Source organism: Ornithorhynchus anatinus, chromosome 3 (genome assembly GCF_004115215.2).
Source record: "Ornithorhynchus anatinus isolate Pmale09 chromosome 3, mOrnAna1.pri.v4, whole genome shotgun sequence".
In the NCBI taxonomy this organism is placed as follows: Eukaryota; Metazoa; Chordata; class Mammalia; order Monotremata; family Ornithorhynchidae; genus Ornithorhynchus; species Ornithorhynchus anatinus.
Window position 1 is genome coordinate 80,332,158 of NC_041730.1, and position 27,753 is coordinate 80,359,910.

General features: G+C 46.2%; 2 protein-coding genes across 3 annotated transcripts; one reads left to right on the forward strand and one right to left on the reverse strand.

The window, feature by feature from the left end:
- Positions 1–696: 696 nt before the first annotated feature.
- LOC100089284 (DPY30 domain-containing protein 1-like) lies at positions 697–18,940 on the reverse strand. The gene is made up of 4 exons (XM_029059493.1): positions 18,860–18,940; positions 13,828–13,983; positions 13,488–13,610; positions 697–1,251 (listed from the first exon to the last, which is right to left on the reverse strand). The coding sequence occupies exons 1-4, from the start codon at positions 18,938–18,940 to the stop codon at positions 832–834; spliced, it is 780 nt and encodes a 259-aa protein (XP_028915326.1). The 3' UTR covers positions 697–831.
- On the forward strand, positions 17,725–27,527 carry DYDC1 (DPY30 domain containing 1). Of its 2 annotated transcripts, none has more exons than XM_029059496.2 (6): positions 17,725–17,748; positions 20,772–20,938; positions 21,296–21,397; positions 23,340–23,408; positions 26,834–26,938; positions 27,443–27,527. In XM_029059496.2, exons 2-6 carry the CDS (start codon positions 20,792–20,794, stop codon positions 27,485–27,487), a joined length of 468 nt encoding a protein of 155 aa, XP_028915329.1. In that variant the 5' UTR covers positions 17,725–17,748; positions 20,772–20,791; the 3' UTR covers positions 27,488–27,527. The 2 variants fall into 2 exon arrangements, with proteins under 2 accessions (XP_028915329.1, XP_028915328.1); XM_029059495.2 differs by lacking the exon at positions 17,725–17,748 and adding an exon at positions 18,899–18,988.
- The last annotated feature ends 226 nt before the right edge of the window (positions 27,528–27,753 follow it).

The window sequence follows — 27,753 nt, forward strand, 5'->3', positions numbered from 1 at the left end:
CAGGAAACCCGCAAATCACTTTTTTTATCGGGACGATAGAGTCGTCACAACTTCACAACATCTTCTGCCTTCTCTAGTCAGAGCAATGCCTTCTGAACCATCGTGGTGGGCAGGGAATGTGTCTGTTTATTGTTATATTGTACTCTCCCAAGAGCTTAGTACAGTGCTCTGCAAAGAGTAAGTGATAATAAATACAATTCAATGAATGAATGAGCACATGTTTGATCTAGGACCTCAGCCCTGTCGTTAAGTGAAGGGTCGGCTTCCTGGTCTGGGACGTCAAGAGCTGTTTCCCGATAGACACTGTCATTGCTTGGCCTTTCTAAGGAACCTGTCTGCCTCAGAGAAACATCGTCACTACTGGACAGAGGCAGGGGAGGGGTCTAGACAGGATGACTTCCTTGTAGGACTCCGTCACAATAATAATAATAATAATGATGGTATTTGTTAAGCGCTTACTGTGTGCCAAGCACTGTTCTAAGCACTGGGTAGATACAAGGTGATCAGATTGTCCCATGTGGGTCTCATAGTCTTAATCCCCATTTTACAGATGAGGTAACTGAGTCCCAGAGAAGTGAAGTGACTTCCCCAAGGACCCACAGCAGACAAGTGGCAGAGCCTGGATTCGAACCCACGACCTCTGACTCCCAAGCCCGTGCTCTTGCCACTAGGCCACGCTGCTTCTGAAAGCACAAGAAAGCAAAGAAAGAATATTTAATTCAGAAGAGTGGGTTTCCTGGGAAAGTATGTCCTGACTACATCCCTGCAAGGATCCCTTTCTTTGAGAGAAGCTTCCTGAGGAAGTCTCCCTTGGGTCACTCCTGAAGGAGTTTACTGAGACGCTTTGCCCTGGTTCGCGTCATCCGGGAAATCTGTGCCTCCTGAAGGGATTTCTTGGGAACCGTCTTCAAGATGAACTCTAGTTGGAGAGCTTGTTCCTGGAGTACGAACTACATGGAGACCTTCATCGTGACTTATCGCAGCTGGACTACTTGTCTTCACAAGAGGGATCCCTGGAGGGATCTCGTGCAGGGCCTCAAACCCCGCTTCTTCAATGGCTTCATCACCATTTCCCTGGCCAAGGGAGCCTGACAGCACCTCTTCTTTGTCTTTTGAGGAACCGGGCTTATCATCTTCCTCAATCAGTGGTTCAGATACCTCCTGCTTCCCGTGGCTGGTGAAAGCACCTGGACTTGATGTTGCTGCTTTTTCTTCTGAATAAACTTGCTGGAGGTCTTCTCTGCTCCCTTTCTGAGCATGAAAAATAATAATAATAGTAATAATGTTGGTATTTGTTAAGTGCTTACTATGTGCAAAGCACTGTTCTAAGCGCTGGGGAAGACACAAGGGAATCAGGTTGTCCCACGTGGGGCTCACAGTCTTAATCCCCATTTTGCAGATGAGGTAACCGAGGCACCAAGAAGTTAAGTGACTTCCCCAAAGTCACCCAGCTGACAAGTGGTCGAGCCTGGATTCGAACCCATGATCTCTGACTCCAAAGCCCGGGCTCTATCCACTGAGCCACGCTGAAGAGAATTTTGTAGAGGACACTGAACATCTTTATGAAAAAAAATATCAATGCTTGCATTGTGTGTATAAAATGTGGAATTTACAATACTCTCTATTGGTTCCCTGTAGAATTAATTTCAGTGGAAAAGGACAAACTATAATTCACACAAGTCATGTATTTAAATGCAGGGACACCACTTCTTTCCCCCCCAACTCCAGTTAGTGCACTTGGTGTCAGGAAAATAGAGTATTAAATAAAAGAGCACAAAATGAAGTATTGGAAACAATAATAATTATAATAATTTTGGCATTTGTTAAGCACTTACTATGTGCCGGGCACCGTGCTAAGCACTGGAGTGGATACAAGGACACAGTCCTCATCCCACGTAGGGCTCAGAGTCTCAATCCCTATTTTACAGATGAGGTAACTGAGGCCCAGAGAAGTGAAGCGACTTGCCCAAGGTCACACAACAGATTCTTGTGTTACCAAGATTCTTAAAATTGACCAAATAAATATATCTTCTAAAAACAGTGATTAAAAAACACAATATAGTTACCTGAACTAGGAGCATTGCAAATATACACCAATAATAAACTATTTTGAATTCTAATTTTTTGTGTGAATCTGTAAACATTTTGTTTCAGAGTGCCAACTTTCAATCATTCAATCAGTCATAATTATTGAGTGCTTACTCTGTGCAGAGCATTGTACTAAGCCCTTGGGAGAGTATAATATAAGAAAGTAAGAGTTTGTAGACAGGTTCCCTGCCCACAATAAGCTAACAATCTATGGGGGGGGGGGACAGATATTAATATAAATAAATTATAGATGTGTACATAATTGTTATGGGGCTGACGGAGGGGTGAATGGAGGAAGAAAATCCTGTGCAAGGGCAACACAGAAGGGAGTGGGAGAAAAGGAAATGAGGACTTAGTCGGGAAAGGCCTCTTGGAAAATGAGGCTTTGGAGAGGCGGGGAGTAATAATAATAATGTTGGTGTTTGTTAAGCGCTTACTATGTGCAGAGCACTGTTTTAAGCGCTGGGATAGATACAGGGTAGCAGGTTGTCCCACGTGAGGCTCAGAGTTAATCCCCATTTTACAGATGAGGTAACTGAGGCACAGAGAAGTGAAATGACTTGCCCGTAGTCACACAGCTGACAAGTGGCAGAGCCGGAGTTCGAACCCATGACCTCTGACTCCCAAGCCTGGACTCTTTCCATTGAGGCACGCTGTATCGTCTGTCGGGTATTACAGGCCAGAGGAAGGACATGGGCAAGAGCTCGGTGGCAAGATAGATGAGATCAAGAAACAGTGAGATCGAGGTACAGGCATTAGAGGAGTGAAGTGTGATGGCTGGGCAGCAAGATGAGGTAGAAGGGGGCAAGGCGATGGTAAGGAGTTTCTGTTTGATGCAGAGGTGGATGGGCAACCACTGGAAGTTCTTGAGGAGTGGGGAAACACGGCCTGAATGTTTTTGTAGAAAAATGATCTGGGCAGCATAGTGAAGTGTGGACTGCAATGGGAAGAGGCAGGAGGCAGGGAGGTCAGCAAAGAGGCTGATGCGTTTATCAAGGCTGCCTGGGATAAATGTTTGAATTAACATGATAGTTGGGATGCCTCTCCTATGAATCAACGCTTTACTGTGGCAAGAGAGTTTGTATACGCCAGTGAAGCTTAGCGTTATACCCTGGAGAGATACTCTCTCGCTAAGGTTACCCATAGTGGAAAGGTCTAAGCTGAAGTATCAGACAAAGTTGATTTACCTGTGCTGGGCAGCAGCAGCATGGGAAAGAGTTAAAGAGTCAGTGATCATAATGTTGATCAAAGACAACGGCAGAGACTTGAGTTTTCACCATGTGGAAGAAGGCAATGGTAAACCACTTCCTTATTTTTATTAAGAAAACCTGACGGATACATGTCCGTAGAGTCGCTATGAATCGGAAACAACTCAACAGCGTTTGATAATAATGAATTAGGACGGAGAGGAAGAGGAGGATTTTAGCAACGTTGTGAAGGTTGAGCGGACAGGATTTAGTGATAGATTGAATATGTGGGTTGAATGAGAGAGAGAGATGACTCAGGGATAACCTTGGGTTTGTGAAACAGGGGTGATGGTAGTGCTGTCCACAGTGATGGGAAAGTCAGGGGAAGGACAGGGTTCGAGTGGGAAGATAAGGAGTTCTCTTTTGGACATATTAAGTTTGAGGTGATGGCAAGACGTCTGAGAAGAGATGTCTTAGAGGCAGGAAGAAATGCGAGATGGAAGAGAGGGAGGGAGATCGGGGCTGGAGATGTAGAGCATAAAGGGGGTGGGAAGCAGAGGAGGAGCCCACAAAAGAGACTGAGAATGAGCAACCAGAGAGATAGGAGGAGAACCAGGAAAGGACAGTGTCGGTGATGCCGGGATTGGATAATGTTTCCAGGAGAAGGAGTTGGTCGACAGTGTCGAAGGCAGCTGAGAGGTTGAGGAGGATTAGGATGAAGTAGGACTTGGCAAGAAGATCACTGGTGACCTTTGGGAGAGCAGTTTCCGCGGCATGAAGGGGACAGAAGCCAGATTGGAGAGGATCGAGGAAAGAATTGGAGAAGAGGAACTTGAAACAGCGGGTGTGGACAACTCACTCAAGGAATTTGGAAAGGAATGGTAGGAGGGAGATGGGGGCAATAACCTGAGGGAGCTGAGGGGTCAGGGGAAGGTTTTTTTTTAGGATAGGGGAGACATGAGCATGATTGAGAACCACGGAAAGAAGCCATTGGAGTGTGAAAGTTGAAGATGACATTGAGGGAGGGAGGAAGGAGGGGGCAAGTGCTTTGATAAAGTGCAAAGGGATGGGGTTGGATACATAGGAAGAGGGGGTTGATTTTGAGAGTAGGCAGATGATCTCCTCTTGAGATACTACTGACGAAGTCGGGAGAGTTGAAGAAGGGGCCGGAGGACAGAGGCTGGAGAGGAGCAGGGGAGATTTTAGGGAAATCATGCCTATTTCACGTTCTATTCAGCGAAATGACACCTTGTGTTAAAACCCTAAAGACCTATCATTAATCCAATGCCAAATGGAGACTAAAACAGCTATCGAGATGGGTTTTCAGTCTCTCTTTCAAATCAATTAAACTACTTCAAAGGTTGAGGAGGTGGAGGAGCAGATAAGTCTATAAGGAAGATGGCATCTGACACACGGTAAACTTTGTATATGCTCAAAAGCCAGATTGGTTGCAAAGCGTGAGAGCGCTTTAAGAGATACCACCATTAAAATTAAGGAGCATCTGGGAAAAATAAGGTTAAACAATAATCGTGGCATTTGTTAAATGAAGAATATTCTGGCAGGGGGGATCCCTATACATAGCTAATGGTAGTACTTGGGTATGGGCGTGTCCTTTTTTCTATGTCTTTGTGTCTACCCATGTGAATGCTGACTCCTTTAGAATTAGGGACCTTTTAATTTTATACAAGATTAAGTGCTCATACACCCATTCAACGCACTGGATGATGAGATGATGGTGTTTGACTTATTGACTCATGATTATTTATATATATTCCACACTATTTATGTACCTAGAGGTGAAGAAAGACAATCTTGGATCAAGGTTAAATCAGGGATGCAGGCTCCTCACGCCAGCCCCATAGTATTTATGTGTATATCCTTATAGTCTGCCATTTCCTCTATCTGTAATTTATTTTAATGTCTGTCATCCCATCTAGACTGTAAACGCCTTGTGGGCAGGGATTGTGTCTACCAACTCTGTTGTACTGTACTCTCCCAAGCATGGTGCTCTGCCCACAGTAAGTGTACAATAAATACCTTTGACTATGTGGCTTAGTGAAGCAGCATGGCTTACTGAAGTAACATGGCTTAGTGGAAAGACCACCAGTTTGGGAGTTAGAGGAGATGGGTTCTAGTCCCCGCTCTGCCACTTGTCTGCTGCGTGACCTTGGGCAAGTCACTTACCTTCTCTGTGTCTCAGTTACCTCATCTGTAAAATGGGGTTTAAAAGTGTGAGCCCCACGTGGGACAACCTGATTACCCTGTGTCTACCCCAGCGCTTAGGACAGTGCTTGGCATATTGTACATTCCAAGTGCTTAGTACAGTGCTCTGCGCATAGTAAGCGCTCAATAAATACTACTGAATGAACATAGTGAGCGCTTAACAAATACCATAATTATTATTAATATTATTATTATGTGGAGCGAAGACATTGACTCCACTCTCTGCCTCCAAGATTCAGCACCTGGGCTGGCGTCGGCCCCATCGGGCTCCAGGGATGGGAACGTTAAGCTCCTCTTGTCCCTTGTGCCAGAGCCCAGTGACGGGGACCCGAACGCCTGCTTCACCCATCCAGTTCCCTGCGCAGCCTGGGGATGCTCTTGACAGGCCGGGCGTCAGGACCCCAGAGCCGTTGTGGTTGTGGAAAGTTTACGGGCCGGCGAGCAAATCGTCACGTTACTCCTCCGCCGCTATCACCGCCATCTAGGCGGCAGCACCTCTGGCTCAGCAGGCCTGACCTGGGCTGGTCGCAAAGCCTCTGTCGCTTGCCACGACGGCAGTTGCAGCGGAGAAGATGGCACAGCAGCAGAGGGCAAGTGTTTTCTTCCTTTCCCCTCCCCACCTCCCATTCCTTTTCTCTCCTTTTTCTCCTTCCTTCTTTCCTGCTTTTCCATCCTGTCTTCCCTTTCCTCTTCTTTTCACTCCTTTATCTTCCTCTTCTTCCTTCCCTTTCCCCTCTTAATAATAATTGTGATTTTTGTTCAACCCCTACTATGTGCCAAGCATCGGGGTAAATGTAGCATAATCAGATTGCACAGAGTCCCTGTCCCGCACAGGGCTCACAGTCTAATGGGGAGAGGAAAGTGATATTTCATCCCCATTTTACAGATGAGGAAGTCGAAGCACAGAGAGTTAAGGGACTTGACCAAGGTCACACAGCAGGCAAATGGCCATTCAATGATCCGCCCCACTTTTGTCTTATGCTGTGGATCGTCTCCAACCCACAGTGACTCCATGGACACCTCTCTCCCAGAATGCCCCACCTCCATCTGAGATTGTTCTAGTAGTGGATCCACAGAGTTTTCTTGGTAAAAATATAGAAGCGTTTTACCGTTGTCTTCTTCCGTGCAGTAAACTTCAGTCTCCACCCTCGACTCTCTCCCATGCTGCTGCTGCCCAGCACAGGTGAGTTTTGACTTGTGGCAGATGGCCTTCCACTCGCTAGCCACTGGCCAAGCTAGGAATGGAACGGGTAGGCCTCTGCTTGACCCTCCCGTAGCCGAGACAGGTGGAGTACTGGAAACACGCCAGGTGCGATCCTGAGAGAGGATCCTCCCCACTTTGCCCAACCCTACAAACGAAAAGTTGGCCCTACTGGGATATATGTCAATTCAAGGGATTTTTTCTGGTTTGCCTCTTCCAAAACATTAGGTCTTTACTACTGAGGGTGAGAGAGTAGCCTTTGTGTTTTTTCTATTGCCTCTAAGACTATGTAAAAAAGTATTTTTTAAAAAAGTATCTGCAGAGATTCTATAAATAGCCAAGTCATTTTCTTGGAAAAAGAGAAAATCAACTAATTAAAATGTTTTAAAACACTAACTCAAAATAATACTTGAAATAATTAAAATAAGGTGGTAGAGTTCAGAGGTCTCTCCTCTGCAATCTCACATTTCTTCCTGCTTCCAGAGGCAGCTACCGGCACCTCAGGTTCAGAATGTCCAAAACAGAATGAACCCCTCGTGTTCCTTCCCGAAGACGCTCCTCTACCCATCTTTCCTGTCAGAGTTGACACTACCACTATCCTCCCCATCACTCAAGCCCATAATCTTGGTATTTTCCTTGTCTCCTTCCTCTCTTACAAGGCCCACATTCAATGTCCTAAATCCTGTTGGTTTTTCCTTCCTAACACATACAGGACCCACTCTTTCCTCTCCACCCCGAAGTCCAACCTGCTGACCTACCCACTTAATAATAATAATGATGGTATTTATTAAGCACTTACTATGTGCCAAGCACTGTTCTAAGCACTGGGGTAGATAGAAGGTAGGCAGGTTGTCCCACTTGGGGCTTACAGTCGTAATCCCCATTTTCCTAAATGAGGCAACTGAGGCCCAGAGAAGTGAAGTGCCTCGCCCAAGGTCACACAGCAGAGAAGTGGCAGACCCGGGATTAGAAACCATGACCTTCTGACTCCCAGGCCCGTGCTCTATCCACTAGGCCATGCAGCTTCTCCTATCGTAATCCGGTTCGCTACTGCATCGGTCTCCTCATTGGTCTCCCTCCCTTCAATCTCTCCCCTCTCCAGTCCATACCTCGCTCTGCTTCCCGGATCATTTTTTCTAAAATTTCCCTTCTCCCCCTATACACTAAAAACTCATGGTGGGCAGGGTATGTGTCTTTTTATTGTTATATTGTACTTTCCCAAGTGCTCAGTACAGTGCTCTGTATACAGTAAGTGCTTAATACATACGACTAATTGACTGACCTTCTCTTCAGACCCTGCAATGGTTACCCTTTCTTCCCCACATTAAGGAGAAACTCCAGCCGTCGGTTTCAAAGCCCTCCATCAGCTCTCGCCCTCCAGTTTACCCACACTCTTCTCCCACTAGAGCAGAGAATGCACTCTTTGTACTCTTTAAACCAACCTATTCACTACGCCTTGTTCTCATCTCTCCAGCCTTCCACACGTTGCTCATGCCCTTTCCCCATGCCTGGAGCTCCCTCTCATTTCAAGTTTGCCAGACCACAGCTTCAAAGCCTTTCTGAAATCACTTCTCCCAAAATAACGATGATGATAACCATAAAAATACCATTTCTGACCCATCTGGGGCTCACAGTCTATGCCTTCCCTGATCGATTTGCCTTCTCCCCAGGGTACATACTTCAAGTACCTCAGGCCTTCTACTCCAACTACTTTATACTCACTTCTGAACACAAACATGTCACATGGCCCAGTCATGATGACCCACTCGCAAACGGGAATGCATCATGCATCTCCTGTAGACCTACATGTTGTTAAGGGGATTCGTTCCAAAGCCTCTGGCAAAATAATCGGGAATTCCTTTATACGCTATATCCTGTTAGATTAAGCAGCCCTAATCTATTGTTTAATCTCTGGGAAAGTAATTCAAAGCATTAAATCACCACATTCAGTGAAGGATTGTAGTATGATTTTGAAGCTCTTCAGAAAGCAGTAAAAGTAGAAGGTAGCTCTGCTGACAACAATCCTAATTTGTCAACTTGAGTGAAGAATTTGTCCAGCTTGATTCTCCCACTTCTTTCTGTATCACCCTGACTTGCTCCCTTTATTCTTCCCTCCTCCCAGCCCCACGGTACTTACGTAATTCATTTATTTTTATATTAATGTCTGTCTCTCCCCCCTCTAGACTGTAAGCTCTTTGTGGGCGGGGAACGTGTCTGTTTATTGTTGTACTGTACTCTTCCCAGCGCTTAGTACAGTGCCCTGCACACAGTAAGTGCTCACTATATATGACTGAATGAATGAATGAGCAACAGCCTTCTTCCTGTCTTCATATAACATCGTGTAGTGGGCCAACTCCTTCTGAACATCTTGTCACTCCAAACTTCTCTTTTCATCAGGGTATTCTTCAATCATTTTGATAAACTCATCTGCTTTCTTTATAACTGATGCAAGACTTCTTAATGCACAAACATGAGCTGGTAGTGGAGAGATGTTAAATTTAAAGTGTTGGTGGGACATCCAAGAAGAGTTATCCTGAAGGCAGGAGGAAATGTGAGACTGCAGAGAAGTAGAGAAGTCAGAGCTAGAGTGGTAGATTTGGCAATCACCTGCATAGAGATGGTAGTTGAAGCCCAGGGAGTGAATGAGTTCTCTAAGGGAGTGGGTGGACATGAAGAATAGAAGGGGACCCAGAAGTGGGCCCTGAGTGACCCCCACAGTTAGGGGGTGGGAGGCAGAGACTGAAACAAATTGAAAAGGAGAAGGCCAAAGAGAAAAGAGGAGAACCAGAAAAGGATCATGTCAGTGAAGCCAAGGTTGGATAATGTTTCCAGTAGAAGAGAACTGTAGTGTCAAAGGCGGCTGAGAGGTTGAGGAAGATTAGGATGGAGTAGAGGCCATTGGGTGTGACAAGAAGGAGGTCACGGGGGACTTTAGAGAGGGTCGTTTCCATGGAGAGAAAGGGGAGGAAATCAGACCATAGGGGGTCAAGGAGAGAATTGGAAAAGAGGAAGTGGAGGCAGTGGGCGTAAACAATTCGCTCAAGGAGTGTTGGAAAGGAATTGTAGGAGGGAGATGGGGCAATAACTGGAAGGAGTTGTGGTGCCAAGGGTTTGTGCCAAGGAAAGACTGGAAAGTGAGCATTTGAAAAGACTGTGATCAGCGTGGCTCAGTGGAAAGAGCCCAGGCTTGGGAGTCAGAGGTCATGGGTTCGAATCCAGGCTCTGTCACTTAGCTGTGTGACTGTGGGCAAGTCACTTAACTTCTCTGTGCCTCAGTTACCTCATCTGTAAAATGGGGATTAAAACTGTGAGCCCCACTTGGGACAACCTGATCACCTTGTATCCCCCCCAGCGCTTAGAACAGTGCTTTGCACATAGTAAGCGCTTAACAAATACCAACATAATTATTATTATCAGGGAGGGAAAAAGGAAGGGGGCAAGTGTTTTGATAGTCCCAAGTTCTTTCACTAGGCCACACTAATGTCTAGTAACTACCTCTACTATACTCTTCACGCACCTAGTACAGTGCTCTACACACCTCAGTGGCTCAATAAACACTACTGATTGCAGTAGAGTGAAATGAATTTATATTGTCATCTACTGTCTCTAAAATTAGGCAAAGACCTACTAGACAAAGACCTAGAAAAATGTTTTTCTGTGATCTCCTGTACCAGAAGAGTTAGGTTGGAGCATTGGTGGAGGACATCATTTTTTAAGTACTTACAGCACTATTTAATAGTCTCATCAAGCTCCTCAACTGCAGACAATTTAGGTGCTCCAAACTTCTCTGCTACTGTCTTCCCTGGATAGACTTCCCAAATCGTTCCCTAGAATCAAAAATCAGTTATACTAAGTGATGGCTGAGTATCTTGAAAACCTTCCGAGTTCAAACTCCAGCTTCTGCTCTCAGATAACTTCCTCAGTGGTAAAAAGTAGACGCCCCTTGGCCCTCAGGATAGTTCAGAACAGGGATCGGTAATTCTGTTGCACAGAAGACCTGAACCAAATGAGGTCATGTGGCACTTGGCATCACATGAGGACATCGTTCTGTCAGGCTGTGCTTGGCAGCTGGTGCCAGCCTGGCTAGTTCTGTAGCATCGCCCCGCCGCCCCTCTCTGCCTCCTAATTTGAGCCCGGGCCGGGAAGGGAAAGGGGAAGAAGGCACGAGGAGAGGCTCGATGGATCGACACGGGCATCCCTGTCCACGTCAGCCGCCACCCCGACCTCGTCCCGGTCAGTCCTTCTGGACCACGGCTGGGAAAGGGAGGGGCTCTGAGTTGGAATTGAGGAACAGTGTCATGGGAGATGGGAGCACAAGACTGGTTTGAGGTTTTATGTGTCCTAGGCAAGTTGAAAAATAAGAATACTACTAATAATGATGATGATGGTATTTTTTAAGCGCTTACTATGTGCCAGGCCCTGTATTAAGCGCTGGAGTTGATACAAGCAAACTGGGGTGGGCACAGTTCCTGTCCCACGTGGGGCTCACAGTCTCATTATCCATTTTACAGATGAGGTAACTGAGGCACAGAGAAGTGAAGTGGCTTGCCCAAGGTCACACAGCAGACAGGTGGCAGAGTCGGGATTAGAACCCACAACCTTCTGACTCCCAGGCCCATCGCCCTCTGGTCCAGCCTACGGGGATGTTTGAGCAGGTAAAGCAGTCCTTTCCTCTCACTAGTGCCTCTGTACTGCTCACTACTCTGGGGGAGAACACAAGAAACATCTTGTATAAATTCCCTCTACACTGTAACCTGTCTGCTAATTCTGTTGCATTTTTACTCTCCCAAGAGCTTAGTACAATGCTGTGCACACAGTGGGAGCTCAATAAATACCACTGATTGATTGTGAAGAGGGGGTGGGGATGAAACTGAGGGGGCAGGGAGAGTGGGGACTTGGAGTCCCCGGCTCCACAGCTCTGCCCGGCACCTGAGTCCGGCTCCAGCAGCTTCTGCTGCCGTAGCCCAAAGGGGGGCAGGAGGGCTGAGGCCCCAGCTGGCAGACCAGGGGGTAGCTTTGCCCACAAAAAGCTGGCAAAGTGCTCCCACAGCCTAAGCAAAGCCTCCTGCAATCCCAGGCGGGCAGCCCTTCCGCCGAGCAGGCCTGGGGCTTGCGGCTTCTGGGACACCTCGGCCTGTTCAAAACACAATTCCTCATGTTCTCTTCCAAGTTCTCTCCCGCCCTGAAGTTTCCCATCACGTTAACAATGCCACTATCCTCCTCGTGTCTCAAGTCCTTGACCTCGGCACTATCCTTTACTCCTGGGTATCACGCCTGACTCCTCCCTCTCTTCTCCTCCAAATTCAGCCTCTCTCCAAACCTCGAAGGTTCATTCCACCCCTTCTCTAGCCTAGTGACCACCATGCTGGTTCAGCCAATCGTCACATCCCACCTTGACTGTGCAACAGCCTCCTCATCGATCTCCATGCTTTCAGCCTCTCGCCTCTCCAGTCCATATTTCATTTTGCTGCCTGGATCAATTTTCTAAAACATTCTGCACTTGTTTCCCCGATCTTCGATAACCACCAGTGGTTGTCCATTTCTCTCCACATCGAGTGGAAGTTTCTCACTGTTAGTTTTAAGGCTTTCAATCAGTTTTCACCTTTCTATTCATCCAAGCTCTTTTCCCACCATATTCCAACTTGCCATTTTCATTTCTCTCACGTTTACCTACTCACTGGACCTCATTCTCCTCTCTCCTGTCTCTGACTTCTTGCTCATATTCATCTTGGTTTTGAATCCCAGCTCGGCCACTTGTCAGCTGTGTGACTTTGGGCAAGTTACTTAACTTCTCGGTGCCTCAGTTACCTCATCTGTAAAATGGGGATTAAGACTGTGAGCCCCACGTGGGACCACCTGATTCCCTTGTGTCTACCCTAGTGCTTAGAACAGTGCTCGGCACATAGTAAGCGCTTAACAAATACAAATACCAAATCATATCCTCTTGGAACTCCTTGAAACTCAGGGGAATGTGGTGTAGTGGTATCCGTTAAGAGTTTACTATGTAGCAAGCACTGTACTAAGCGCTGGGATGGATACAGGCAAATTGGGCTGGAAACCATCCCTGTCCTAGATGGGGATCACAATCTTAATCCTCATTTTACAGATGAGATAACTGAGGCACAGAGAAGTTAAGTGACTTGCCCAAGGTCATAGAGCAGACAAGTGTAGTGGAGAGGGGATTAGAACCCAGATCCTTCTGACTCCAGAGCCCGTGCTTTAGCCACTAGGTCACAGTGCTTCTCCGCTTGTCTATAATAGACTGGTAAGAATTTACTTTCAGTATCAGAGGAGGTGCTGCTTGGCCTTCCGTGGAGGTCTCAGCCACTTGAATGTGCTTTGAAAATCAAAGGCACATGGGGTACATTTATAAACTCTTCTCAGAAATCCCCAAATTTCCCTGGCAAACAACTGCAAAATGTTCTAAGAGGTTTGGCTAAAGGTCTTCAATAAACATTACCGGCTCTTTTTCACCAGAGATTCAGCAACACAGATTCGGCACTACACACAATCAATCGATTAGTAGCATCTTCTGAGCACTTACCGTACGTGCAACAAATAGTTTTACTCTCTTGCATTGCCGACAAGAGCGTTACCCATTTAGATTTCAGTTAAACACCACTGCAGATGCTTAAACATCAGCGTTTGTACTTTTAGAAAAACCAAAGAACCAGGGTGCCACCAATCCTGATTCCCACAGGTAGTTGAATTCGAGCAAGGGTTCACAACTTCTTACTACAATAAATACGACAGACGGATTCACCCAGAAACCAGGACAGCCTTCCCACCTGTTGATGCTCCCTATGTGATTGCTGCGATTTAATTTTCTCTGTCTTCAGATTGGCTACGATCTCCAACTCTGCCAGGTCCTGTGAGCGTTCCCATTCCAAATTAGTCCTCTTCAGCATCCTCTGATATTGAGAGAAGTCAAAAAACACAGGGAAGATCAATCAGTGTGAAAAAAGAACAATACAAAAGAACAATGTGGTATTATTAGGGTAAGTACTGTGGTATTACTGTGAGCCGATAATAATAACTGTGATACAATACATATTTACTAGGTGCCAAGCAGTGCGCTAAGCACCGGAGGAGATACAAAGGTCAGTATTTCCACCCACCCATACTCACTCTTTCGTCTTCATTTAAGTTTTGCTTGTAATGATACAGCCAGCGGGCCAGGTACTCTATCGGATCCGGTGGTCGCCGTTCCGCCACCTCCGCCAGACCCCGGGCCAGGCATTTCCCGAGACTTCTCTTGAGGTACTCGGAATCCATTCCTATGCACTACAAAAGAAAGAGAAGTCGCAAGTGCATCGAATGACGTTCACGACATTCACAACCGAACTATCAAGCTTTTTTTATGGTAGGCGTTGAGAGCTGACTATATCCTGATCGCTGGGCTAAGCACCGGGATGGAAATAAGTTAATCGGGTTGGACGTGTCCCACACGGGGCTCACGGTATTAATCCTCATTTCACAGACTGAGGTAACCGAGACACAGAGTAGTGAAGTGACTTGCCCAAGACGACACAGCAGACAAGCGGCAGAGCCGGGATTAGAACCCAGGTCCTTCTGACTCCCAGCCCCACGGCAGCATGTTTCCCCAGCTTACTTCACGGTCTGCCCCACGGACTCCTGAAAGGCAGACCTTCCTAAGCGGCCCTAAATAGCGGTAGCCTGAAATAAATGCAAGGAAGGCTTCTCCGTTTCATCCGGCTTCCTGAATCCCGACGGGCAACGCCGGCAAAGTCAGCAGGGCAAGGTCTTCGGCTTGTTGAAGGGGCGGGAGCTTCTTGGAGCGGGCCTTACACCCGCCGGCCGCCTGTGACCCACAGATCTCTTTCGGGGGAAAGGGAGAGCCTCAACCGGGGCCGCTTCAGGCCTTGGCCAACCCACTGTGAGATGATGCCTTTGGCATTAGGAACTCCCTAATACCCAGAACTACCTAATTCCCGGAAGTCCCGGAATTCGGGACTTCCCGGAACTCCCGACTCCCAAATTCCCGGAACTCCTGAATTCCCGGAACTCCCTAATCCCCGAATTCCCGGAACTCCCGAATTCCCGGAACTAATTGATTCCTGGAACTCCCGAATTCCCGGAACCTCCGAATTCCCAGAACTCATTAATTCCCGGAACTCCCTAATCCGCGAATTCCCAGAACTCCCTATTCCCCCAATTCCCGGAACTCATTAATTCCCGGAACTCATTAATTCCCAGAACTCCCGAATTCCCGGAACCTCCGAATTCCCGGAACTCATTAATTCCCGGAACTCCCTAATCCGCGAATTCCCGGAACTCCCTATTCCCCCAATTCCCGGAACTCATTAATTCCCGGAACTCCCGAATTCCCGGAACTCCCGAATTCCCGGAAATCCCGACTCCCAAATTCCCAGAACTCCCGAATTCCCGGAAATCCCTAATCCCCAAATTCCCGGAACTCCCCAAAATCCCAAATTCCCAGAACTCATTAATTCCCGGAACTCCCGAATTCCTGGAACTCATTAATTCCCGGAACACCCGAATTCCCAGAAATCCCAACTCCCGAATTCCCGGAAATCCCGAATTCCCAGAACTCATTAATTCCCGGAACTCCCGAATTCCCGGAGATCCCAACTCCAGAATTCCCGGAACTCCCGAATTCCCAGAGCTCCCTAATCCCCGAATTCCCGAGATTCTCGACTCCCAAATTCCCGGAACTCCCGAATTCCCAGAACTCCCTAATCCCCTAATTCCCGGAACTCCCGAATTCCCGGAACTCCCGAGTTCCAGGAACTTCCAAATTCCCGGAACTCCCAACTCCTGAATTCCCAGAACTCCCAAATTCCCGGAACTCCCGAATTCCCGGAATTCCCAACTCCCTAATTCCCGGAACTCCTGACTCCCCAGCTCCCTAGAGGTTCTAGGTTCCTGAGGTTCTAGACTATCGAAGTTATAGACTTTTGATGTTCTAGACTTTTGAGGTTCTAGGTTCATGAGTTCTAGATTATTGAGGTCCTAGGCTATTGAGGTTCTGGACTTTTGAGGTTCTAGACTATTGAGGTTCTAGACTTTGAGGTTCTAGGTTCCTGAGGTTCTGGACGATCAAGGTTCTAGACTATTGAGGTTCTAGGCTTTTGAGGTTCTAGGGTCCTGAGTTCTAGACTATTGAGGTTCTAGGCTATTGAGGTTCTGGACTTTAGAGGTTTTAGACTATTGCTGTTCTAGACTTTGAGGTTCTAGGTTCCTGAGGTTCTAGACTATTGAGGTTCTAGGTTCCTGGGGTTCTAGACTATTGAGGTTCTAGGCCTTGAGGTTCTAGGTTCCTGAGTTCTAGACTATTGAGGTTCTAGGTTTCTGAGGTTCTAGACTATTGAGGTTCTATGCCTTTGAGGTTCTAGACTATTGAGGTTCTAGACTATTGATGTTCTAGACTATTGAGGTTCTAGACTTTTGAGGTTCTTGGTTCCTGAGGTTCTGGACTATCGAGGTTCTGGACTATCAAGGTTCTAGACTATTGAGGTTCTGGACTATTGAGGTTCTAGACCATTGAGGTTCTAGGTTCCTGCGTTCTAGACTATTGAAGTTCTAGACTATCGAGGCTCTGGCCTTTGAGGTTCTAGACTATTGAGGTTCTAGACTTTTGAGGTTCTTGGTTCCTGAGGTTCTGGACTATCGAGGTTCTGGACTATCAAGGTTCTAGACTATTGAGGTTCTAGACTATCGAGGTTCTGGACTATCAAGGTTCTAGACTATAGAGGTTCTAGACTTTTGAGGTTCTAGACTTTTGAGGTTAGCTTCCTGAGGTTCTGGACTATTGAGGTTCTAGACTATTGAGGTTCTCGGTTCCTGAGGTTCTAGACTATTGAGGTTCTAGACCGCCAAGTCTCAGGGTCTGTGAGGCTCTAGGTTTCCAAGGCTCTATCACCAAGGCTCAGGGTTCCTGGTCCCTAAGTTCCAGACTCCTGACCTTCTGGACTCCTGAGGTTCCAGGTTCCAGAGATTGTAAGCTGCAGAGTTTCCTGAAGTTCTGAGCTCCTCAGGTCCCCAACCCCCGCCTGAGGTTGTGGGCTGCTGAGGCTCTGGCCTCCTGGAGTGGTAGCCTCCTGAGGTTCCAGGTTACTCAGCTTCCAGGTTCCCGAGGTTCTGGATTCCCGAGGTTCCAGGCTCTTGGGGTACTAACCTCTTGAGGTCCCTGAGGCTCAAGGTTCCCAAGGCTCTGGGTACCTAGGTTCTAGACCACTGAGGTTCTAGACCGCCGAGGTTCAAGGTTCCCTAAGGTTCTAGGTTTCCAAGGCTCAAGCTTCCCAAGGCTCATGGTCCCTGAGGCTCTAGGTTCCCGAGGCTCTGTCACCAAGGCTCAAGCTTCTCAAGGTTCTAGGATCCTGAGGTTCTAGACTGCCGAGGCTCGAGGTCCCTGAGGCTCTAGGTCCCCGAGGCTCTATCGCCAAGGCTCAAGTTTCCCAAGGCTCAAGGTCCTTGAGGCTCTAGGTTCCCGAGGCTCTGTCATCAAGGCTCAAGCTTCCCAAGGTTCTAGGTTCCTGAGGTTCTAGACTGCCGAGGCTCAAGGTTCCCTAAGGTTCTAGGTTCCCAAGGCTCAAGGTTCTCATGGCTCAAGGTTCCTGAGGCTCTAGGTGCCCAAGGCTCTGTCACCAAGGCCCGAGCTTCGCACGGTTCTAGGTTCCTGAGGTTCTAGACTGCCGAGGCTCGAGGTCCCCGAGGCTCTATCGCCAAGGCTCAAGCTTCCCAAGGCTCAAGGTCCTTGAGGCTCTAGGTTCCCGAGGCTCTGTCACCAAGGCCCAAGCTTCCCAAGGTTCTAGACTGTCGAGGCTCAAGGTTCCCTAAGGTTCTAGGTTCCCAAGGCTCAAGGTTCTCATGGCTCAAGGTCCCTGAGGCTCTAGGTTGCCGAGGCTCTGGAACCGAGGCCCGAGCTTCTCAAGGTTCTAGGTTCCTGAGGTTCTAGACTGCCGAGGCTCAAGGTCCCTGAGGCTCTAGGTCCCCGAGGCTCTATCGCCAAGGCTCAAGCTTCCCAAGGCCGAAGATCCCTGAGGCTCTAGACTGCCAAGGCTCAAGGTACTGTGAGTAGGTTGAACGGTAGAGGAATGAAGTGTGGTGTCTGGAATGCGGCAGGAAATCATGCTAATGTGGTTTTTTTCCCTGATCCTGAAGGTAGGGGATACATTTCTAGGGAGTGTCCGATTTAATTTCTGTTGATAGTCCTTCAACTATTGAGGGGTTCGGGAATTGGAGGAGAAAGAGGGGTTCGGGAGGAGGAGGGGTCGGGAATAGGAGGAGGAGGGGTTCTGGACTATTGAGGTTCTAGGTCCCTGAGGTTCTAGACTATTGAGGTTCTAGGTTCCAGACTATCGAGGTTCTAGGTTCCTGAGGTTCTGGACTATTGGGGTTCTAGTATATTGAGTTTCTAGCTTCCTGAGGTTCTAGACTAGAGGTGGGGTCGGGAATTGGAGGAGGAGGAGGGGTTCGGGAGGAGGAGGGGGAGGGAAGAGGAGGAAAAGGAGGGGTCGGGAAGAGGAGGAAAAGGAGGGGTCGGGAAGAGGAGGAGGAGGGGAATAGGAGGAGAAGGAGGAGGGGTCGGGGAGGAGGAGGGGTCGGGAAGAGGGGGAGGAGGGGTTCGAGCAGCCGAGCTCCCGAACTCCCGACTCCCCGAGCCCCCGAACTCCCGAACACCCGAGCTCCCGAACTCCCGAACTCCCGACTCCCCGAGCCCCCGAACTCCCGACTCTCCGAACTCCCGAGCTCCCGACTCCCCGAGCTTCCGAACACCCGAGCTCCCGAACTCCCGACTCCCCGAGCCCCCGAGCCCTCGAACTCCCGACTCCCCGAGCCCCCGACTCCCCGCACTCCCGAGCTCCCGACTCCCCGAACTCCCGACTCCCCGAGCCCCCGAACTCCCGACTCTCCGAACTCCCGAACACCCGAGCTCCCGAACTCCCGACTCCCCGAGCCCCCGAACTCCCGACTCTCCGAACTCCCGAGCTCCCGACTCCCCGAGCTTCCGAACACCCGAGCTCCCGAGCTCCCGACTCCCCGAGCCCCCGAGCCCTCGAACTCCCGACTCCCCGAGCCCCCGACTCCCCGCACTCCCGAGCTCCCGACTCCCCGAACTCCCGACTCCCCGAGCCCCCGAACTCCCTCCCCGCGAGCCCCCGCTCTTGCCCCACACCTCGCGCGGGGATCCGACTCTCCGGGCGCGTGGACGCCGTTGCTTAGCAACCGGGGAGTGTGTGCGACGGCGGGGGCGCATGCGCAACGAACCCCCATCCTCCGCCCCGCCCCGCGCTGCCCCACTCAGGTGCCCCCCTCCCCTCCCCTCCCCTCCCCTCCCCATCCCCCCTGATTGATCGAGTGATTGATTGGTTCAGTAATAATAATCGTGATGTTGGTATTGGCTAAGCGCTTACTATGTGCCGAGCACTGTTCTAAACGCTGGAGGAATAATAATCATAATGTTGGTGTTGGTTAAGCGCTTACTATGTGCCAAACACTGTTCTAAGCGCTGCGGTAATAATAATAATAATAATAATAATAATAATAATAATGTTGGTATTGGTTAAGCGCTTACTATGTGCCAAACACTGTTCTAAGCGCTGCGGTAATAATAATAATAATAATAATAATAATAATAATGTTGGTATTGGTTAAGCGCTTACTATGTGCCAAACACTGTTCTAAGCGCTGCGTTAATAATAATAATAATAATAATGTTGGTATTGGGTAAGCGCTTACTATGTGCCAAACACTGTTCTAAGCGCTGCGTTAATAATAATAATAATAATAATGGTATTGGTTAAACGCTTACCATGTGCCAAGCACTGTTCTAAGAGCTGGGGTAATAATAATAACAATAATAATAATGATGATGATAATGTTGGTATTGGTTAAGCGCTTACCATGTGCCAAGCACTGTTCTAAGCGCTGGGGTAATAATAATAATAATAATAATGACAATAATAATAATGTTGGTATTGGTTAAGCACTTATGTGCCAAGCACTGTTCTAAGCGCTGCGGTAATAATAATAATAATGTTGGCATTGGTTAAGCACTTACTAGGTGCCAAGCACTGTTCTAAGCGCTGGGGTAAAAATAATAATGTAGGTACTGGTTAAGCGTTTACTATGTGCCGAGCACTGTTCTAAGCGCTGTGGTGGTCATAATAATAATGATAATGTTGGTATTGGTTAAGCGCTTACTATGTGCCCAGCACTGTTCTAAGCGCTGTGGTGGTCATAAGAATAATGATAATGTTGGTATTGGTTAAGCGCTTACTATGTGCCCAGCACTGTTCTAAGCGCTGTGGTAATAGTCATGATGTTGGTATTGGTTAAGCACTTACCATGTGCCAAGCACTGTTCTAAGCGCTGCGGTAATAATAATAATAAAAATAATGATAATGTTGGTATTGGTTAAGTGCTTACTATGTGCCGAGCACTGTTCTAAGCGCTGCGGTAATAATAATAATGATAATGTTGGTATTGGTTAAGCGCTTACTATGTGCCGAGCACTGTTCTAAGCACTGGGGTAAAAATAATAATGTTGGTATTGGTTAAGCGCTTAGTTTGTGCCGAGCACTGTTCTAAACGCTGGGAGAGATGCAAGGTAATCAGGGTGTCCCTCGTGGGGCGCACAGTCACAATCCCCATTTTACAGATGAGGTCACTGAGGCACAGAGAAGTGAAGTGATAATAATGACAATGTTGGTATTTGTTAAGCGCTTAGTATGTGCCGAGCACTGTTCTAAGCACTGGGGGTGGGGGGGGGGGGAAATCAAGGCGATCAGGTTGTCCCACGGGGGGCCGATGATCTCAGTCCCCATTTTCCAGAGGAGGGAACTGAGGCACAGAGAAGTGAGGTGACTTGCCCAAGGTCACACAGCTGACAGGCAGCAGAGCCGGGATTAGAACCCGTGACCTCTGACTCCCCAGCCCGGGCTCTTTCCACTGAGCCACGCTGCTTCCCTGTTACTACGATCATCATTAGTAGTGATAGCACCCCAGATGGTCCGGTCCTTTGCCATTCACACGACACCACAACAAGTTCTTCTAATAAATAACATTCCTCATTTTCCTTATCGTAGAGGAAGGCGGGAGAGAAGAAATGGAGTCGAACTATCTCCGGAAACATCTAGGACAATGTCTTGCTCAAGGACTTGCGGAGATAGCCAAATATCGGCCCAGTGATCCAATAGAATATCTGGCGTTTTGGATCTACAAATATAAGAGCAACATCCTTGAAGAACACATGGTGAGCATCTGCTCCCGCTTCAGAAACTGAAAAGGCATTAATGGTGGTATTTGTTAAGCGCTTACTATGTGCAGAGCACTGTTCTAAGCGCTGGGGTAGATACAGGGTCATCAGGTTGTCCCTCGTGAGGCTCACAGTCTTCATCCCCATTTGACAGATGAGGGAACTGAGGCACAGAGAAGAAGTTAAGTGACTTGCCCACAGTCACACAGCTGACAAGTGGCAAAGCCGGGATTCGAACCCATGACCTTTGACTCCCTGACCCGGGCTCTTTCCCCTGAGCCACGCTACTTCTCAACTGGGGAGCGGGTTCAGAGTGTATTTTTTCTCATTTGACTTTTTTTTATAAAATACCAGAGGCAAATAGAAAAGGCTCAGCTGAAGCGTGAACAAGCCTTAGCGAAGCTGGAAGAAGAATTATTGGAAAAGATGAAAGCCGAAGAAGAGGCATCTCTGCAGGTAGGGAATAAGTGAGACGCGCGGCGGGGCATTTCACATTTAGAGTGGTGGTATTTATAATGGTAATTATGGAATTTATTAAATGCTTACGGTGTGCTCAGCACTGTACTAAGCGTGGGGTGGATAGAAAATAATCCAAATGGGGCTCACAGTCTAAGTAGGAATGTACTCTGTTCATGTAATAATAATGTTGGTATTTGTTAAGCGCTTACTACGTATCATTCTCAACGTACAATGATATGGTAGATTTAAAAGTTCACACCAGGTTTGTCTTTTTGTTGGCATTAGTGTACAGGGGGCTCCAAGTTTTTAATTTTTCTCCACCCCTTCACTAGCAGGATATAGAGGAAGAGTTCCAGTAAGGAAGCTGAAGAATGCACATCCGAGTCTGAATAGTAGTAATGCTCTTTATTCAGTGCTTACTGGGTACAGAGCACTGTGCTAAGGGCAGGGAAATAAAGCACATTTAGGAATTCGACTCAGTCTCTGTCCCTTGCTGTGTGACCTTACTTCTCTGTATCTCAGTTGCCTCATCTGCAAAATGGGGATTATAATACTTGCCTTTCTCCCTAGCTCACAGGGGTGTTGTGAGGGCAAAAATGCGGTAAGTAATGTGAGAGCATTTTAGGAAGAAAGTCATTTTACTAAAACCATGGATTAATTACACCATACCCCTCCTTCTCACCGATATCTTGTACGGCTGATGGGAGTACCTCAGTAGTTGTGTATAAACGAGATGGGGCACTGCAGCGTTTGTTGCTGAGGAAGGTAAACAGAAATAGTCTGTTTCTTAGCCAAAGACCTCACCTTAACCCCAAATTGGTGGTGTCGGTTGCAGAAGGACCTAGCGCAAGAGTATAATTTGCTCGGTGTAGCTTATCACCGTTATTGAAAATAATTGAAAAGGCAGTCCTACCTACTGACAGCGAGATGACCCCCACTCTACTGGAAACACAAAGTCTATGCAAGTAGTGGTCCACATATTGGTTTTCTGGTCACCGAAGAAACAACAGCACTGCTTGGTATTATTCTGGAAGACTAAATCAATCAAACAAGTCAGTCAGTCAATCAATAGTATTGAGTGCTATTGTTTTGGAGAGCACAGTTTTAAGCATTTGGGAAAGTATATTGGAAGTAAAAGACATGATCTCTGCCCGCAAGGGGCTTACAGTCGATTAGGGAAGGCACAAGTTATCCCAGCTGCTCACCAAATGGTGGAAACCAAATGGAAAACCAAGAAAACCAAGCTGGGTTCCCCAGTTGATCACGGCAGTTACCTAGAGAAGCAGCGTGGCTCAGTGGAAAGAGCATGGGCTTGGGAGTCAGAGGTCATGAGTTCGAATCCCAGCTCTGCCACTTGTCCGCTGTGTGACTGTGGGCAAGTCACCTAACTTCTCTGTGCCTCAGTTACCTCATCTGTAAAATGGGGATTAACTGTGAGCCTCAGGTGGGACAACCTGATTACCCTGTATCTACCCCAGCGCTTAGAATAGTGGTCGGCACATAGTAAGCGCTTAACAAATACCAACATTATTATTATTATTATTAGTTTGCTAGACTATAAACCTTTGGTCCCAGGAGCAAAACTCTCTCTCTCTCTCTTCCCATTCAGGTGTTATATAAGCTACTAGCGCTTAGTACATTGCTCTGCACTCAATATAGTTCTCTGCAATCATTAAGTGCTCAATAAATACCATTGATTGATTGATTGATTGACATGTAGGATAAGGGATACTGAATAGTTTTCTACAGCTCCTTCATATTTGGAGTTCATTCATGAAGGAAATTTCCTCTCATTTTTTTTTTCCAGAATTGAAGGTATATTAGTTTTAACTAACATTTAAATGCTCAGGTTAAGCTTTACTGTTTTACTGTGAATGTAGATGCAAATGAATTGCCTGTTTTCTCCCAAATTGACTTATTTTGTTTTGTATAATGATAGCTTGCTCAGAAACAGCTTCTCGAGGAGTCGGAAAAAGAGAATCAAAAAGCTGAAGAAGGGGTGTTTGAGGTCAGCTAAAGCCCATTCAAGTTTACAAGTAAAAAAAAAACAACAAAAAACCTGTAGTTTTTATCCAGCTTCATCCAACCTTTTTTTAATCCCAGTCTATGTACTTCTTATTTTAAAGAATGGATTATATATGACTATGAATATTTAAGAGTTAAGTACATATCCTGAATTTCTAAAGGAGATGATGTCTATAAACTCAACAATAATAATTTAAGTGGGCATCACATATTATTCATACTTCCAAAAGGGTATTTTATTGATTTTTAATATATGCTGCTGAATACTGCTCCAGGTTTGAGGTTATTTTATCTCAAAGTGTATGATTTTAGAAATCTAAGAAACAAATGTACTTGTATGCGGTGAGTTGTAGTAACTATAGTGAATACATTTAGTTACCAATCCCACAAATATAACCCTTTCCCCTTATAACATTTTTCTTTTTTTTTTTTTGTCATTTGTTCAGAATTTACTGTATGCCAGGCACTGGATTAAGGATGGGTTAGATACAAGATAATTATTTTGGACATAGTCCCTGTCCCAAACTGGGATCACAGTCTTAATCCCCATTTTACAGATGAGATAACTGAGGCACAGAGAAGTTAAGCAATTTGCCCTTGGCTGCACAGCAGGCAAGTGACAGAGCTGGGATTAGAAATCAGGTCCTCTGACTCCCAGGCACCTGCTCTTTCCAATAGGCCACACTGCTTCATGCTAGTCTTGTTTCATTAAGTTTGACATTTCCTACAGCACTCTCTCTTCCTACAGCAGAATGTTTACGTTGTAAAGAATACTTTGGTTTAAATGTCTCCCTCCCTCTCTTCAAGCTCTGAAGTATTTTGACAGACTTACATAGTGTGATTCATGCTTCTTTCAAGTTAGCATTAGCTCTCGGATCTTAATAAGATCTACTCAGCACAGGCAAAGACTGATCGCTTATGTCGTTAGCACGAGGTGCCGTTTTATGGTATTTGTTAAGTGCTTACTATGTGCCAGGCGCTGTACTACGTGTTGGGATAGAAACAAGATCATCAGGATGAACACAGACAGTCTTAAGGCCCATTTTACAGATGAGATGACTGAGGCACACAGGAGTGAAGTGACTTGCCCAAGGTCACAGAGCAGACAGGTGACAGAGGCAGGATTAGAACCCAGGTACTCTGACTTCTAGGCCCGAACTCTTTCCACTAGGCCATGTTACTATTAAGTGCTTGGGAAGAACAAAACAAAAAATGTTGCATGGACCCTGTCCACAAAATGTCTTCATGCTCTTGGGGGAAGCTAATAGGATAGCATTTACAAAATAATTATATATGCACATATATATAAATAAAATACACACACACACACACAAATACTGAGAATGGGTAAACCTAAGAAAACTTTCCTTCCCCACCAATTCCTGTGTCTGTTTTCTATTTCCTCCCCAGCCAGACTTTGTTTTTCTAGGCTTTGGCTAGTAGTCTCAATTAGAAATCCTGGAGAAGACCTAATCCCTCTCTTCTGCAGAATCAATGACTGGAATTTATTGAGCCCCTTCTGATAGGAAGCACTATCCTAAGCAGCATACTAGATACTACTAAGCACTATACTACAACCCCTGGGGTTGTATTGTCTGGGGTTGAATTAGGGTGACAGGTTGAGTTAGTCTGAGAGGTTACATTTTCTGTAAATTTTCTGGGTTCTTTCTCTTGGTTATGAAGATGCTTTGGGAGTCACTTCCATCTGCACCTCAGTCGTCCCTGATTTTGACATGGTTAGATCATGTTAGATCTATGGTAGGATTTTTAGGGTTAAGGATTTTTAAGTTTTATTTACCTTCTTAGAGGACTTAGAAGAAAATGTGTAGTTTTCCTAGTGGGATAACACAGTGGGCAGTTTAAAACGATTACATTTACAATTATTAGGCACTTAGTGGGTTTATCATTTTCCTAGGAGCATCATCTATGTTAGGAAGAAGGGGCTAAAAGCAATCCTTCATACAGATGCCAACATCCTCAGTGAGAAGTGATGGCGATAGGGTCTCGCTTCCAAACGGCGGGCGAGTTTTGATCCCATCACTGCCATAGTTGGTGAGATTTGGAGGGAAGTTTCTCCCAAGTGCTTAGTACAGCGTTCTGCACATAGTAAATGCTCCATAAATTCCACTGACGATGATGAGAGCAAAGATAATGATAATGAGGTTAAGGTGTGAGGCATACTGCTCCTCACAAATTATGCACACGAAGGATATCACGATAGTCTCTAGATTCTCCAGCTGCTAATTTGTAAACTCACCATGGGCAGGGAATGTGTCTGTTGTAGTGTTATATTGTTCACTCCCAAACACTTAGTACAGTGCTCTGCACACAGTAAGCGATCAATAAATACGATTGCCAGACTGACTGTAGTTGTGCAATTCCTTAAAGTCATGGTGGACCGAACACGTTTCTACTTTGTCGTGGCAGCGTATTTACCCTCAGAAGACTGAGTAGCCCAAATGGCAGATCTGATGCCAGGAATCCCGTCTCGTGCCACAGGTTCCCAAGCATTAGGATCAGTGGGGCTCATTTTGAAGTTGGCCTCCAGAATTCTCTTGTAGCTGTTCTTTCGGCCACTTAGGAAGGTTGCCCAGACTGTGAGGCCATTACTGGGCAGGGATTGTCTCTATCTGTTGCCGAATTGTACATTTCCAGCACTTAGTACAGTGCTCTACACACAGTAAGTGCTCAATAAATATGATTGAACAAGTCCAAAAATCACCACGGGCAGCCCTCTTTTCATTCATCCTTGCCAGATGTCCAAAGTAGGGCTGCCTCAGATCAAAGCGGAAGGTGATCCTTCATAGCAGCACAGCAATTCAAGTCTCTATTCCTAACTTCTCCTTGGGTTCTGCTTCTTGCTTGATTCCCTGAAATTCTCACCTCCCCTGAGAGCCCAACAAATAGTAGAACAGCAGCAACAGGCACAGAAAAGACTACAAATTCTAATCGCTCCCATCCAGGTCACTGTCACTGAGACCATCTTCCTTGCCATGCCCCAGCTGACCTATCAATCCTATTTACTGAATGCTTACTGTGTGCAGAGCACCGTCCTAAGCACTTGGGAGTTAAAATATAGCAATATTCCAGACACATTCCCTGCCCGTCTAGAGGACAAGCTTACCTGATATATTTTCTTTATACTTTAGAGCGAAATTAGGGAGGTGGGGATAGATATCCAGTTGGGATATTAGAGAGAGACAGAAGCTGTTACTTATTTTAAATTTGATTATTTTAATGACCACAGTTGGTTACAATGTTTTCATTTTCTGTACTTGAATCTCAAGACTGTTTTGCAAACTGAAAAATTTACAGAATAGAATGAACAAATGAAATTAACAGTATGTTGTTTTCTCATATAATGCAGAATGGGTTGAAGGTTGTTGAAAAGTAATTTTGTACTTCTAGTATTCACAGAATGAGCTAGTCAAGACATTAGCTGAAATCAGTGATAAATACGGAGCACCCAACTTAAGTCGGGTTGAAGAACTTGATGAGTCGGTGATGTCTGATGTAAGTGGAGAATTTTAAAAAGGATACTTAGAAAATTAAACATTACTATATTTTATAGTCCATGCATTTCCCCCCTTAAATGATGGATTTTGGAGATTTATAATTCAGGCTGGTAGCATAATTTTTAGAATTTTTATAACTAATAATATTGCTTTAATGCTTGGCAAAGAGGCTCAGTAATTGGATTCCACAGCAAAAGTGGGACGTGAGGTCGAATCATCAAATGAATAATGAGGTATAGTTTTATAGGATTTGAATGAGCAGAATGAATCTTTTATTAAATTGTTTTCTCTGGGAGGCCGGGATCTGTTGCTACTATGATGCTGGATTTTGTTGATTGAGAGCTACCCAAGCTGAAGCAGTGCTTCATTAAACTGGGATGGATTCTGTGCATAGTACATCGAAGGTTATCCAAACACTGACTTTGTTTGCTCTGGTCTGTGACACTTTCACAAACTTCTGATAATACTGCGTAATAATATTTACTTTCTATTTTGCTTGCAGGTCGCACTAAGTGCTACAAGTGATCAAACCTACCAAGATGGCTAATCATCTTACCTGAAAGCAATAAATATTTTATTGGTGTGAATGATGTTTCTTTGTCCTAAATTTTAGATCCTTCATCGATTTACTGTTTAGGGATAGACCGAAATCCTAACAACGGTTATAGTTGGGTGGTATGACCGATTAACACGCTAACACGACTATGCTTTTCTTCTAAACCATGGGTAATGGAGGACAGTTCCATAGAATTATTTGACCCCGATATTTTAAAATTGTACTGTGGTTTGCCATCATGGCTTTACAGCCCATCA